At 31.8% G+C, this 16,329-nt stretch overlaps 5 protein-coding genes across 5 annotated transcripts; 3 read left to right on the plus strand and 2 right to left on the minus strand.

Annotated features, from left to right (window-relative positions):
* Positions 1 to 794: 794 nt before the first annotated feature.
* Positions 795 to 5,375, plus strand: cubi_00420 (uncharacterized protein; the record flags this gene model as incomplete). Its single annotated transcript, XM_029017434.1, has 1 exon — positions 795 to 5,375. The coding sequence occupies one exon, from the start codon at positions 795 to 797 to the stop codon at positions 5,373 to 5,375; it is 4,581 nt and encodes a 1,526-aa protein (XP_028873923.1).
* A 772-nt stretch (positions 5,376 to 6,147) lies between these two features.
* On the plus strand, positions 6,148 to 7,647 carry cubi_00421 (uncharacterized protein; the record flags this gene model as incomplete). Its single annotated transcript, XM_029017435.1, has 1 exon — positions 6,148 to 7,647. The coding sequence occupies one exon, from the start codon at positions 6,148 to 6,150 to the stop codon at positions 7,645 to 7,647; it is 1,500 nt and encodes a 499-aa protein (XP_028873924.1).
* Positions 7,648 to 8,539: 892 nt separating this feature from the next.
* On the plus strand, positions 8,540 to 10,069 carry cubi_00422 (uncharacterized protein; the record flags this gene model as incomplete). Its single annotated transcript, XM_029017436.1, has 1 exon — positions 8,540 to 10,069. The coding sequence occupies one exon, from the start codon at positions 8,540 to 8,542 to the stop codon at positions 10,067 to 10,069; it is 1,530 nt and encodes a 509-aa protein (XP_028873925.1).
* A 41-nt stretch (positions 10,070 to 10,110) lies between these two features.
* cubi_00423 (molybdenum cofactor sulfurase) lies at positions 10,111 to 11,622 on the minus strand (the record flags this gene model as incomplete). The annotated part of the gene is made up of 1 exon (XM_029017437.1): positions 10,111 to 11,622. One exon carries the CDS (start codon positions 11,620 to 11,622, stop codon positions 10,111 to 10,113), a length of 1,512 nt encoding a protein of 503 aa, XP_028873926.1.
* Positions 11,623 to 12,671: 1,049 nt separating this feature from the next.
* Positions 12,672 to 14,669, minus strand: cubi_00424 (heat shock 70 protein; the record flags this gene model as incomplete). Its single annotated transcript, XM_029017438.1, has 1 exon — positions 12,672 to 14,669. The coding sequence occupies one exon, from the start codon at positions 14,667 to 14,669 to the stop codon at positions 12,672 to 12,674; it is 1,998 nt and encodes a 665-aa protein (XP_028873927.1).
* Between the last annotated feature and the right edge of the window lie 1,660 nt (positions 14,670 to 16,329).

Genomic DNA, 16,329 nt, shown 5'->3' on the forward strand with positions numbered 1-16,329 from the left:
ATATATATATTTATTTATTTATTTAACTGAATGAATATTATTTTAAATATTAGGATCAAGAACAGTAGCGAGGGGTAAAGCCTTATAAACTTCACAACTCTGGAATTGTTCTGCTTTTTGATTTTTGGATAACAGCTTGTTGCAATAAGTATATAAACCATTGTAGGTGCTGTAGAAGCACACTACGTATTTTAAAGTACTTGATCAGATTAGATTATTTCATACCATAACATCTTATCTCTGAGCATTATTAGGAGTAACTGGATATTTTGATAATTTGTCACCTTATATTTTAAGTTACTAAGACTGAAAATAGTGGAATAAGGTGTCATTTTCAACTGTGTATCTTTAATAATTATTGAATAGTGTTTAATATTGCCATTTTGGTCAGTTTATTGGCTTTCCAAATTCTTTACTGAAAGACTGAATATTTTAAGATGTTGATGGCCATCTTCAACTAAAAGGTAATTCATTATATTGAATAATACAAACTTCATTTTGAAGAAGTATTCTCTATGTTGTACTGTTTGAACAATACATACTATGTAATGCATATATATAATATATAATAGTAATTTATGTATTTAAATACATAATATATTTGATTAAAATACATTACATCGACAGAAATAGACCTTTGGTTTCTGTTTAGTTTTCGAATCACCATATCAATCAACTCCGATTTGTTTTTCAACGAAAATCAGAAGAATTGATTTAATAATTTATACACGAGAATCCAAAAGCAAGGTATAAGAAGTTTGAATATAATTTTTTTTTTAAAAAAGTTGGAATTCATGTCAAGCCTTTTCCAGTTGTTCTGGCTTTCTCAATGGAGTAGATATATCACTCATTCAAACTCAAATCCAGGATATCCTTTACTTTTTCATGGCGACTCACCTTTGATTTGGATTAATAGATTGAGAGAATCGTTTTCAAAGAAAAAAGATCATTTCTGGCTTCCATTATTGCAAGTATATGGAAGGTCAATTGCAAATGCTTTGTTTTTGAAGCTTATTTTCTTATTTTCTTGTTGTTTGTGTTCAATTGTTTTTACTCAAACAGTCTCAAATCATCAAGGCATTGGAACTTTGAATTCCTGTATTTTTCTTGTCTCAGCTTATTTATTAAAGTCAGTGATAGACGCACATGCAAGACTTTACCTTGCAAGAGTCACAATGAGACTTGAATCAGGTCTGACTGGAGTAATCTTTTATAGGCTTTTATCTGCACGTGGGCCCGAAAAGCCAAGAGAGCGGGAATCAGATGAAATCTCTCTAAGTGTTGATTTGAATGAGATTTCTAGTAAGATTCGATTTGGAATAGAAGAGGATGAAGACTCATTATCTAATAATAAGGAATTTAAGATTTGCAAAGATATTTTAAACTCTTCAAAAATTAAGAGCGAACCAGAGAAAATAACTTATAGCAAATCTCTTAAATATCTCCTTGCAGAACCAGATGTATTTAGTATGTTAGTTGGTGATATATCAGCAGTTCAACTATTCTTAAATTCGTTAATAGACTGCATTCTTCTACCAGTGAATATCTGGATAACCTGGAAATTACTTTCTAAACAAGTCGGCCTCGTAGCAGCTTTACCTGGAATTGTTACATTTTTATTCTTTTTTATCTCAAGCTTTGGCTTTCAAGTACTTGGGACTATTTACAAGGCACCATTCATGGAGTATCGTGACAAAAGACTCTCGGTTTGCCATGATATTCTTGGAATACTTCGAGTAATCAGAATTATGGGAGCAGAGGATCTAGCTTTTGAGAAAATTATGAAAAGTAGAAACACAGAAACTGCTTTAAACCGTAAGCGTCTTGTTAGAACTCAGTTTGGGAGTTTTCTTGAATACCACACTCAAAGAGCCACTCAGTTAATTGTATTCATTATCTTCTACCTTTTTATTGGAACCTCCTTGGATCTTCCTTCTGCTCTTGCTTCAATCCATATACTCCACTCACTTGCCTCACCTCTTAGAGGAATTCCTGTTACTTTTATTGAAGGCCTTATTTCGCTTTTGAGAATTCGAACATTCATTTCTTCCCACTCTGATAATTATTTTGAATATTTTGCAGAAGACGATGATAACAGTACTAATTGTGAATTTACTGGAGCAATTGACTTTTCGAATTCAAAGATTTCGGACCAAAAAAGAGAAAGCAAGTCTTCTAATAAGTTGATATGCTTTAAGTCATTTTGCAAGTCTCCTAGCTACCAATCAGTGAATGACCAGTACCCGGATAATCCCAATAACTCTTTTATTTCTGATTGCCACCGAATTATCAAATCTCACTTCTGTTTCTCAGAAAATTCAGCCAATAATTTGGGAAGATGTATCATTTTCACGGGCTCCTCTGGATGTGGTAAAACTTCTGTCATTAACTCTATTCTTGAATGTAAAGACAATGATCTCTGCTATGCCTATTCCAGCCAAACATCCTGGATTCCTCAGGGAACAGTAAGATCTGCCATCTTATTTGGCAAGCCTTGGAATGAAGAACTCTACATGCTTGTTACTGACATTTGCCAGCTACAACATGATTTCCAATCTTGGAAGGATGGGGACCTCAGGGTTATTGATGAGGGAGGTTCCTCACTCAGTGGAGGGCAAAAAACCAGAGTAGCTTTGGCTAGGTGCCTTTACCACCAAAGTGAGGCTGCAATATTTCTGTTTGATGATATTTTCCTTAATCTGGACCCCAATGTGGGGTCCAAAATATTCTCCAGGCTCTTTGGATATAAAGGATTCCTCAATAGCCCATATTCTAGAACCGTTCTTTCTATAGACCTTACCACCCTTTTATACTTTATCAATGACGAAACCGAGAATAACTTAACTAACCTGCAAATCGTGCATCTAAATAATCACGATATATTTTTCTCGGGCTCACTTGTGGAGTACCAAGCTTTAATTAATAATTCCAGACCCAACCTCAACAATTCACTTGAAAATAATTTTGTGTGTAATAGTGATGTGGAAGGTGAAATTATTTCGCCGGTATGTATGCAAAGAAACAGTTGCATGCAAGAAAATTTGCACGAGTCCACATGTAACCAAAGTTTAGCGCCAAATGATTCAAATATAATAAATTTAGAACTTCACATGACGTCAGAGCCAAAGTTGGTGGACAAGTCTGATGCCAAAAATGAGGAGTTGGAGGTAATACACCGAATTAACCACCATATATCTGCTCTACATAGCAAGAATATAAACATAGAGAGTTTTCATTCAATAATTGGAACAACCCCTACATCATCTAAAACATGTGCCACACCTTCAACTTTAAACAACGAGATTCCATTATCACTGACTTCCAATAAAACATTTTACAAGCCAGTAAACCTACCGGCAGATTTACTCCTTGAAACTGAAATAAACACTGGGAAAAGAAACACTCTTGAAATTTACTGGTGGTATTTTTCTTTGGTTGGGCGTACCTGGTGTATAATACTACTTATTTCTTGTATACTCAAATCAATTTTTGACCGCTACTCCGATACATTTATAAGTTATAATGATTCCAATAACAATCCAAACTTTATCTGGATTTACACATTTATTGTACTTTTCCAGGGAGTTCTTTGTGCCCTACTTTTTGTTGGGGAAGCTATTGGGGGTGTAAAGGCCTCCAATATTGTCCACAACAACTTAATACACCAGATTCTATTTTCTCCGTTTTGGTTTTCTGACTCAACCCCCACCTCTTATCTCATGAATAGACTCAGTACAGATATGTTGGTAATGGATGAGAGCCCTCTCAAGAAAATTGCTTCAGTAATTGTTCCATCAATTGATTTCTTGATACAAATATCAATATTAAGCTATGCAGTACCGTATTCATTACCAATTATATTAATGGTTACTTATATGACATATAAAATAGTTTGTCAGCGTTATATTTCTACTTACATTAGAGCACAAAAAGTTGCTCTTTCCGTTCTTTCTCCAATGTATGGCCTCTTTTCACAGCTCATTAATGGTATTGTGGTCATTCATGCCTTTAATGCACAGGGGCACCTTCTTAACCAGTTTCTTATCCAGATTGAGCATCTTCAACGAATAGAACTTCTTCAACACATTGCAAGTCAGTGGGCAGCTATCAGACTTCAACTATATACTCTCCCTTTAGTTATTTTTATACTATTTACACCGGTTGAAAGTAACTGGAGGTATCTTGCCTTACTATACTCTTTACTTATCTCAGACACCACAAGCGTAATTACATATAGATTTGCGTCTATGGAGAGAGATATGTGTAGTTTTGAGAGGATTTTCACTCTTATATCTAATAAATCCAGACAAGGTACCGAAACTGGTAGTGACAATATAAGTTTGAATGGGAATAACAAAACTACTATTGCTAATTCTATTAAGTCATTCATTATTAGCAAAAAAGAAAAGAATTTTAACCATACTGTTTACACCAATATACAGAATCAGGTTACCAGCAGTAATAATAATTATAATACTCACAAGAGATTTGACTCAATAGAAATTCAAGAAATTAATGATGATTTGTTCTTCGTTGTAGATTATAGATTCAATAACTTTGGTAATAAGAAGATTACTTTAGAAAATGAAAACGTGGGACACAAGCTTCTCAATGAGACCTTTAAATCAGATTTAAAGCGTACAGGAGTTAAGATTGTGGATCTAGAGGTAGGATATAGTGACATTATGGGTAAATCTTACAGTGTAGTTTTGGATGGAATAAATGTTAATATCCAGCCTTTTGAAAAAATTGGTATTGTGGGGAGAACAGGGTCTGGAAAGTCTACTCTAATCTTGGCTCTGCTTGGTCTGGTTGAATATAGTAAAGGGCAAATTCTTCTGGATGAAATTCCTATTTCTATTCTTTCTATTAAGGAGAGAAGAAGAATTATTGGGGTTCTTCCCCAAATGCCTTTGTTACTGAAAGGATGGACCATCAGAGACTTTCTAGACCCATATGAGGAATTCACTGACTATGAAATTTCCTTAGGACTAGATGAGTGCTTGCTTGATCCAGCCTTTATTATTCAAATAAAAAATAATTTGTATGTTAATGCAGGATCTTTAACAGGATCACAACTCAGGTACCTTTCTATAGCTAAGCTGGTAATACATTCAAAACAATACAGAATGATTCTTATTGACGAACCTCCCCCAAATAATACAGGAGATCAAGGACTACAACAAAACATAAGTAAAGTACTAGCCACTCATTTCAAGCATTGCAATATTTTCATAGTTGCTCATCATGCAGAGTCTATTAAAGACTGTGACAATGTTTGGGTTCTAGCTCAACAAAAAATTGTCAAGTCAATACATCCCAAAAGTATCCCCACGCAGAATGAACTGGCTCAAATCTTAACAAACTACGAATAGCAATTATATTTAAAGTGTCTACAAGTATAAACGCTTTTCTTTCATTAAAGCTCATTTCGTAACAAAAAACTCACTTTATTTCTTTATATTTATGTTATTGGAAACTTATATTATATAAATACATTTACATGAATAGATTATTATAAATTTCTCATAAACCTCCATATATTTGCAATTTGTGTGTTGAACTTTAATTCTTGATTTATTTTAACTTATTTTCCCCTTTTTTATTTATTGCTATTTTACACACGGGCGCCAAAATTGTCCGGTATCGGTTTTATGACCGGTATTTTACCATTTGGGCGCCATCAATTCAAGAATAAAATAGTTATAATTTGACTATAGGAAAAGTTAAATAATAATAATAATAATAATAATAATAGTAATGATTATTATTATTAATAAATACAAATATAATGAAATAATAAATATCTGTCTCGTGTCGCGAATGACAAGATAAATTAAGAATTGACAATAAAAGAGGACAAGTAAAGTTGGCTAGGAGGTATTTATGAAAGAGAAACTTTAATAAGTTAATTAGATACAAAGAGATAAACATTTTAGTTTCAATAGTTAAACTTCTTGAAAAGAAGATAGTAATTAATTAAGATTAAAGACGCAGGTAATATTGCAACTAATTTCATTTTACATATCACCTTGCTAAAGGAAAAGAAAGGTTTTTATTAATTAGTAAGTGATTCTGACTAATAATTAAAAAGAAAATATTAAAGGCTAATTGGATATATTATTTATTCAACTACAAGAATCCAAAATGTCTGGAAATAAGAAGCTTTATGTCCTGTTTGAAAGTGCAGCAGGCTATTTGCTATGTGCTATAGATAATTGGGAAGAAATTGGTCAGGTAACGGAGTCAGTTATTGAAGTATGTGCAGATCCAATGAGATTCGGTCAAGTGGCACAATTTTTTGCATTCTTTCCTTTCCAGACAGCAGAAATGGCTCTGGAAAATATGAAGGAAATTCAAAATGGTAATGCAACTGAAGAACTCAAAACCTTTCTAATACAGAATTTACCTAAAAAGGTGAAGAAATACAACTTAGGAGTTGGAGATGCATCTCTTGGAAAAACTCTATCAGATCAGGGATATCCAGTGGTTATTGATAAGAATATTAGTGAATTACTAAGAGGTATTAGAATTCATTTTACAAGAATAGTCAAATCTTTTGATTCATCTATTGGTGATTTACACAAATTTCAAGTTGGTCTAGGCCACAGTTTTAGTAGAAATAAGTTACAATTTGACCCAAATAAACAAGATAAATCTATTGTACAGTCTATTGCTTTAATAGATAGACTTGATAAGGATATTAATCTTTTTTCAATGAGATGTAGAGAATGGTACTCATGGCATTTTCCAGAATTGGCTAAAATTATTACCGATACAGAGAAATTTCTTAAAGTTGCTCTTTTAATTGGTAATAAGGACCAATTTGAAGATAATGAGGAAACTAGGAAGAAAATTTCAAAGATTGTTGATGATCCCAGCTTAGAGGACGATATATTTTCCTCTGTTCTTATTAGTATGGGTCAAGATATTACTGAGAATGATATAAATATGATTAAGAATCTTGCAAAACAGTTAATAGAATTATATAAACAAAGATCACATCTTATTGAATATCTTAACAGCAGGTTATATAATGTCGCTCCAAATCTACAAAGTTTATTAGGAGATACTTTAGCTGCAAGATTAATTGCTCATTCCGGTAGTTTGGTTAATTTAGCAAAAAGTCCGGCTTCAACAATACAAGTATTAGGCGCTGAAAAAGCATTATTTAGAGCTTTAAAGAGTAAGGGAAATACTCCTAAGTATGGGTTACTATTCCAATCCACTTATATTGGTAAGGCATCACAAAAGAATAAAGGTAGGATATCTAGATATTTAGCAAATAAGTGCTCAATAGCAGCCAGAATAGATAACTTTTCTACAGCAAATAATAATATTTTTGGTGAGAAGCTTAAACAACAAGTTGAAGACCGTCTCAAATACTTATCTCAAGGTATTTCTCCACCTAAAAATATTGATGTAATGAGAGAAGCTATTTCTGAAAATCAGGATATTTTGAAAAGTACAGTTCCTAGCCAACTAGAATCTGAAAAGAAGAAGAAAAAGAGAAAAAGCCACGAAAGTGTTCGCAGTGAACATAATGAAGAAGACAAACAAGAAATAATGGACAATGATGAATCGTCAGAAAAGAAGAAGAAAAAGAAAAAAAGAAAGAGTTCTGGTAATAATGAAGATGACGAGTAATTTAAGAATTTTTTGGCCATTATATATATTTTTAAAATAAAAGAGCTGCTTCAATTACTACTATAATAGCAAATAAAATACATTTCTCTTTTCTATATTATGATTTAATATTCGCACTTTCTACTTCTTATTTTAGTACTGGAAGAATGAGAAACAAATTTAATATCCATCATAAATGATAATATTCAGTCTTTTTTAGTAATAGTTGTGGATCTTGAGTTAGTTTTAAAGTACTTTGAGGTGATGATGGTTTTGTATTTGCTACATAAGACTGGTAAACGCTCTAATACAGCAAGTAATCGGGATGAAATATTTTTCCACCGAGATCTCTGATCATTTTATTTTAAAATTTAACTCAAGACAGCTTCTTATGAAAGTCTTTTAGATTTTTCCCCTCTTTCATACATTATAATAACCATATATCTTATTTCTCCTTTCTACTTTATTCTTTTCTCTTTCCTACTTTTCTTTAAATTCTTTTCCTAATTATTTATTCTCTATTTTAATACATTACATACATTTTTACTTTTCCACATTTCCCGCCCGCTCTAACATTAAATGACCAATATAATGTATGTGTTGGAAGGCGCCAACCATAACAATTACCAATATAAACAAAATAAAGTAAGGTATAAAAGAAATAAAGTTACAAGGGCTTGAAAAAAGGAGGTATTTTTGTTTATTAGCTGTTGCTTTTCACTTACCCACAACAACACTCTTTATAACATACATTTTACTATTACTATTTTTCATTGATTATTTTCGGTAATAATTAAGTAAAAAACGAAAAGAGTGTGAGCATTACTAGAAATATAGAGTGGGACTAGTGAGAGGTAAGGATAAAGTAAGGCCAAACCAAGGCCAAAGCAAAAAACAAGAGTAATTAACGAAAATGAGGGAGTTATCGATTATTTCGTTCAATGTAAATGGCTTAATATCATTCATGAAAAGAAGAGGTTACACAGAATCAACTTTTTCCAGATTAATTGAAAATATATGTGTAAATGAAGAGGTAAAAAATAATTGCCTGAATGTAGAAAAGCCAGATATCATATGTATTCAGGAGTGCAAGATGAGCTTTAAAGAGGATTTAAACAACTCAACAGGATGCCCCGAAAACTATGAATCCTACTTTTCTCTTGCTGAGAATAATAAAAGATATAGTGGAGTTGCAACATACTGCTTAAAGGATACTATTATGGTAATTGAGGCGGGAAGGGGATTTTCATGGCTAGAGACATCTCCCCGTCAGTTTGACATAAACCAAATGATGAAAGAAGAAAATTTGAAAGATATTGAATTAAGTATTACTAATATTAAAGATAAATATGGAGTAACCATCTCTGAAATAAATGGAGAAGGTAGATGTGTGATTACTGATCACAAACATTTTATATTGCTAAATTTGTATGTTCCTTTACTAAGAAGCAAGACAGAGGAAAAAGAAGAAAAAGAACAAGTTCTATTCAATGGGATTCAGACACAAAATCAAAATCAAACCCAAGAAGAACCATTAGAAAATGTTGACCCAGAAAGATTGAGGTACAGACTAGCGTTTCATGAATACCTTAATTTGTCACTGCATGTACTTAAACATTTGTGTGGAAGAAAAGTTATTTTGGCGGGAGATTTTAATATTATATTGGAGAAAATAGATTGTTTTGCAGATTTTCGAAGATTTCTTGGAGATAATAAATTGGAAGATTGCCAAGTATTAAACCCAACTGAAATTTTAGAGAAATCTTCGTTTGATCAAATATATTCTGAAATGAGAAAGTTGAACACTGAAATGATTAAAAGATATAATTTAGTTGATGTTTATAGGCACTATTATCCAAAAATTCAGAGTAAATACACATGCTGGAACCAGATGAATCAGTCTAGGATTAGAAATCAAGGAGCTAGAATAGATTTATTTCTTATTTCAAAAGAAATGGTATCAGAATCAACAAAATGTGAGATTTTGGATCACATATACGGTTCTGATCATTGCCCTATTTTACTAATTCTAAAGATGAAAGAACCTGAATCTATGTGTAGTCTTGGTAGAAGTAAACCTCCAAGTATATGTTCAAGGTACTTACCTCAATGCAAACAAAAACAAAGTACAATCAGTCAGTTTTTAGTTTTAAGTAAAGGTGAAATTAAAAATCAATGCAATAAAACAATTAAAAGCCAAGACTTTAAAATAAATTGTAAGAACTCTGATTCATCTAAAAAGCTTTCTTCAAACTACCCTCACTGTAAACACGGTATTCCATGCATAAAGAAGAAGGTAACCAAACCTGGCATAAATAAAGGAAAATTATATTGGGGTTGTTCAAAATCAGACCAACAGAAATGCAATACATTCGCATGGGTTGAGGAAGCAAACAATAAAAATGAAACTAATCATAACTTAAAGAACTTTATTATTAAATAACTACTCAAAAAAAAATATTTATTTATTTTTAAATTTTTTGTTTAATGTACAAAATTTGTTTTAATAAATTCATAAAAAGTTAAAACATCATTAAAAGTTGAAAGGTACCCAAAGCTGATCCTAATTGATCCAAGTGGCTTACCAGCTAAACCTGCAGCTGGGTCACTACAATTCTCCTTAACTTCACTTGTAATTTGAATCTCTTCCAAAGTGAGACCTAAATAATCTTGGCATGCTCCAGGATTACAAAAACATCCAGTTCTTAAATGAATATTATTATCTGATGCCATTTGTTCAACTTGAAAATAATGAACAAAACTTCCATCTGGTTTAAGTAAGTTAAAATTTATGATACCTCCAGTCGGAGGAGAAGCAAACCTTCCATAAAAATGAACAACATTACTTCCAGAAAAGTGCCTTAATTGAGATAAAAGTTTAAAAGTAAATAGTGACAAAGACGAAATATGTTTGTTAATTTTATCCATACCAAAATACTGAAGTTTACTTATACCATATTTAAGCGATACAATACTTAAAAAAGAAACGGTACCATCTTCAAATTTTGCACTCGGATTATCACGCATTTTACACCATCTAGAATCACAAGAAGCCATTACTACAGTTCCTCCTCCAAAATATACTTTATTAAATCTATTAACTTGATCAGTTTTTGAAATTAATGCACCAAGTCCTGTAGGGTACCCAAACATTTTATAAAATGATACAACTACAAAATCTGCTGAAACTTCTGTAATATCTAATTTTTCATTAGGAACCATTGCTGCTGCATCTAAAATAACTTTCCATTCACAATTATCAGATAAACCATATTTTTGTATTTGCTTTATCCATCTTAGTGGATACTTTTCTCCAGAAAAGTTATCTTTACCTGGATAGGCAAATAAACACATATGATCATACTTTATATCTTTATTTTCTTTGTAATTACTTTCCCTTTCAGCTAATATTTTTTCCACATCACGGAAAGATAATGCTTTAAATTCAGCTCCTTTAGAAATTGCATATTCTCTTATTCCTAATACTGAATTGTGATTTACTCTAGTATAGTAAAATTTACTATGCTTTGTCCAGGGGAAGTCTTCTCCTATTAACTTTAACCCCCCAGTTGCACCACCTGTAAATATAATTGTATGAGTATCTTTACTTATGTTAAAAAAGTTAAACAAAAGCTCTCTAGCTTCTGATAATTTTCTATTGGTCAATTCTGCAGAAGGATTTCTACTATGAGCATTTCCATATGCATTATTTATAAAATCCGTGTAAATTTCCTCCAATTGTGATTTTTGGTATAATCCTGAACCTGTATAATCCAAGTATGTCTGTCCCTCAAACCTTTTTAACTCTACTCGTGATATTTCTTCTACCTCTTTATTGTAATCACTGCCATATTCTTTAAGAAAGTCAGAATATAGCTTTTGACGTTCGTTACTACTGTTTACTTTATTTAAATCTAAAATAGTATTTGCCTCAGAAAAGTGGTTTAGCTTTGCACTGAAAAACAATGATATTAGCAAAGAAAACAAAATTCTCATGATTTCAGTTTATATTAATGTGATTCCCACTCCCTGTAATTCCTATTTATTAAGTTTTTAAAATAAATTTTACTTGCTTATAATAATCACCTAGTTTATCTATTTATTGTATTACTAAAAGTGATTTGAGAAGAGATTTTTGTGTACTTTAGCTTTGATAAGTTTTTTATTTGTTATTTAATATATTTAATTTCTTTTGAAAATGGGTAATTATGAATGTGTTTGGCGCACAACTTGAATTTATATTATTAATTTGAAAAATTAATAATTTAACAAAATAATAAGTTTTTTTTTTAATATTGATTTCATGCAATCAGAAGAAATGTTTCCAAAAAACTGATTTTATAGACTTTAGTAATTCTTCTTTATTCCTCTATTCAGTTCATTTCTTTATTTATTTTAAAGATAATAATTTTTTTCTTATATTCACAACCTTATATTATTACCCTGAGGTAAATGCATGTTTTTGGCGGCAATATATTTTAACTTTTTAAGCATTGATCTCAAGCAGAAGAAAAGAAAAAAAAGTGAATATTTATCCATATGACTACACAATTAGGTAGATCAATACATCAAATTGAAAGCGAAACAAGTTTCTGAGTCAATTAACGATTTCAAAACAAACCAAAGATTAACAAAACTAAGCCATGACAGATACCAGTTCATGACGAAAAGAAAGCACTTAAATGACTAATCTTCATCTTATGTTCAATATCACCCGGAAAATAGGCTAAACTAAGCACTAGATGTCTCAAATAAGCAAGAAAATATACTTCATTTCAAGCTATCTAGATATTCCGCTTTTCTCTTTGAAAAATTGGATAAATCAGAATAATCTGATTACTTACCAATAAACCAGGAAATGCCAAATTTATGGCGGGAGAATCTGGTAGAATATTTCTAATGCTCATGTAAAGAGCCTAGGCTAGATAGGAATTACAGCCTATAAATAGTGTGCTTTCCCTATGATTATGGTAAAAGTAGGTAGAAATTGAAAGTACGCGTAAATAGTCGTTTATTCTTTTATCAGTCTTAAGTAACCAAAATAATTAGTCGACTTCTTCAACAGTTGGACCATTAGATCCTGGCATACCACCTGGCATACCACCTGGCATACCGCCTGGCATTCCACCTGGCATACCACCGGGCATACCACCTGGCATACCACCTGGCATTCCACCTGGCATTCCACCATCAGCAGAGTAGATCTTCATCATTAGTGGATTCATATGGGTCTCTATTTCCTTTTGTTGGTGTTCAAACTCATCCTTTTCAGCAGTTTGGTTGTGTTCAAGCCAATCAAGGGCTTCCTTAATCTTCTTTTCAGCTTCATCAATTTCAGACTGAGAAAGCTTCTCCTTGACCTTTGGTTCTTGGATAGTGTTTCTCATATTGTAGAGATAGTTCTCCAAGGAGTTCTTGGCCTCAATCTTAAGTCTGTTTTGTTCATCCTCACCCTTGTATTTCTCAGCATCATTAACCATACGTTCGATATCATCCTTTGATAATCTACCCTTATCGTTAGTAATTGTGATCTTGCTACTTTTACCGGTACTCTTATCGACAGCGGATACGTTCAAAATACCATTAGCATCAATATCAAAAGTGACCTCAATTTGTGGTACACCTCTTGGTGCTGGTGGAATACCATCAAGGTGGAACTTTCCAAGAAGGTGGTTATCCTTAGTCATGGCTCTTTCACCTTCATAGACTTGAATTAATACACCGCTTTGGTTATCGGCATAAGTGGTAAAGACTTGTGTCTTTTTGGCTGGGATAGTTGTGTTACGCTCAATAAGCTTAGTCATAACACCACCAGCAGTTTCCAAACCAAGTGATAATGGAGCAACATCTAATAACAAGAGATCCTGAACAGCAGAAGATTGCTCACCATTTAAGATAGCAGCTTGTACAGCAGCACCATAGGCAACAGCTTCATCTGGGTTAATTGCTTTGCATGGCTCCTTTCCATTAAAGAATTCCTGAATCAAGGCTTGGACCTTTGGAATACGAGTAGAACCACCAACCAAAACAACATCATGTACAGATCTTTTGTCCATACCAGCATCCTTGAGTACTTTCTCAACTGGAGCTAAAGTTGCACGGAAGTAATCAGCACAGAGTTCTTCAAATCTAGCTCTACTAATGGCAATTGAATAATCAATACCTTCATAAAGTGAATCCAACTCAATAGTAGCTTGAGTTGAAGATGATAAAGTTCTCTTTGCACGTTCACATTGAGTTCTTAATCTTCTTAAAGCTCTGGCATTTGTAGTTAAATCCATACCTCTATTCTTTCTCTTAAAGTCTTGTACGCAAAATTCTACAAGTCTGTTATCAAAATCTTCACCACCTAAGTGAGTATCACCAGCAGTAGCCTTAACCTCAAAGATACCATCCTCAATAGTTAATAATGATACATCAAATGTACCACCACCCAAATCGAAGATCAAAACATTTCTCTCACCAGTTCCCTTCTTATCAAGACCATAAGCAATAGCTGCGGCTGTTGGTTCGTTAATAATTCTCATTACATTTAAACCAGCAATTGCACCTGCATCCTTAGTTGCTTGACGTTGAGAGTCATTGAAATAAGCTGGTACAGTAACTACGGCATTCTTAATTGGGCGTCCCAAGTATGCTTCAGAAATCTCCTTCATCTTTTGTAAAACCATAGCAGAAATTTCTTCAGCATGGAATTCCTTCTTCTCACCTAAATAACTTACACTAATAATTGGTTTGTCTTTTGGGCCTCTAACTATTTTAAATGGCCAGTGAGTCATATCACTTTGCACTGCCTGGTCGTCAAATTTTCTACCAATAAGACGTTTAGCATCAAAGACTGTATTATCTGGATTTCTAGCAACTTGGTTCTTTGCTGCATCTCCAATGAGACGCTCAGTCTCTGTAAATGCTACATATGATGGTGTTGTACGGTTACCTTGATCATTTGGAACAATATCTACTGTATCATTTCTCCATACACCAACACACGAGTATGTGGTACCTAAATCAATACCAATAGCTGGACCTTCAGATACTGCCATCTTGTTTTCTTTAGTTTCGATAAGAATTTATTAAATCAGTTAAAATGAAATAAACTATTTATCTAATGAGTTGGGGTAACTTGTATTTGCCTTTAAATTCACGAGACAAATTGACATTTTCCCCTCATAAATAGCTGTGTCTATTATTTACTATTTCTATTATGTCATTTTACTATTCATTTTTTACATTTCAAATTATATTTGTCATTTTATACGTACTCAACCTATATCAATCATTTATCTTTATTCACTACCTTAAATATTCTTATTTTGATTATTTACTATCATTTTTAATATATTTGTGTCTCAGAATTACCGCCAAATTATTTGCTATTTTTATTCATGGGGCAATTAAATATAAAATAATTTATTACTGCAGTAAATTAAATTGCTTTATATAATAGTAACCCTTGTTTTGGCGGGAAAATTTTTATTTTATTTTTACTAAAAATTTACAAAAGTCATTTTAAATCAATTTTAATTTCTCTTGCACTAATTTGTTTTCAACAGATTTGGTTTTTATTTGCAAGTTTTTGGCTTTTAATTAACTCAAATTGCTTTTGTATCATCCCCAGTTTTCTATATTTCCATATTCCCACTCTATCTTCCTAATTGAATCCCTCCATCTTCACTAAAATGATTAATGCAATTACCGATATTAGTAACTGCCGCCAAACTGGCTTTTTTTTGAATCAATAATTGTCTGTCCACATTAACTGCATGCAGTGCATGCAGAGGTTGCATTGCTACCGTTAATTATTCCTGTAGTAGTTGTGATAGTTCTGTGGGGAAAAAAGGCAATTTCCTGTGTGAATTTTTTTTAAGTTCATACAAATAAATATTGATTTAATTAGTAATAGTCAAATAGTAAAAATGGTAGAATTGAATAATTGGTAGAATTTATTGTAAAATACTAGTTTACCAAGTATATTGTTTTACTAGTATATTACAATATGCAAGTATATACTGTATATACAACAAAATAAATCTCATTTTATTATAGATATGAAAAATAAATAAAAATGGAATTTTCTAATTAAAAAATTCACAAAAGATAACCAGTTTATGGGATATTGTAAAATTAATGATAGAAAAAATGTCTGAATAAAAGAATCTCGGATCAAAGTCAGCAGAAAAAAAACAAGCTATTTAATAACAAAAAAAATATTCAGTTTAACTATTAATACAAAACAAAAAATTAAAAATTCATAAATCGTTGAGTATTCATACCTAATCATGTAATTAAAATTAATATTAATCATTTTAGAAAATTTCCTTAGCCATTTTTGGCGCCAAATGTGCGAGAATTTCACATGGAAAAAATATAAATACAAACTAAAGTTCTAAAAAGATTAAATATTAGAAATTCAAGTTAATTTTTTTGGTTTAAAAGCAATTAAGAAAGAGAAAGAACGATTTCTTAGTCACCTTGACATTATAAAGTGATTTTTTCCCTAAAAAGAGTACAATATTTGCGGAAAAATCATTCATATTCATGATAAGTAATTAAATATACTACAAAAAATTCATCAAAAATTAAAAACAAGAAGATTTTTGATAAAAAAAGTGGTAATAATCAACAATTTCTTTTAAAAAAACTCTTCAGACAAACATTTATTGCTCTATTATATATTATTTCTTAACACTCAACTAAAAAAGG

This window comes from Cryptosporidium ubiquitum (assembly GCF_001865345.1).
Source record: "Cryptosporidium ubiquitum isolate 39726 chromosome Unknown contig_14, whole genome shotgun sequence".
NCBI classification, from domain to species: Eukaryota; Apicomplexa; class Conoidasida; order Eucoccidiorida; family Cryptosporidiidae; genus Cryptosporidium; species Cryptosporidium ubiquitum.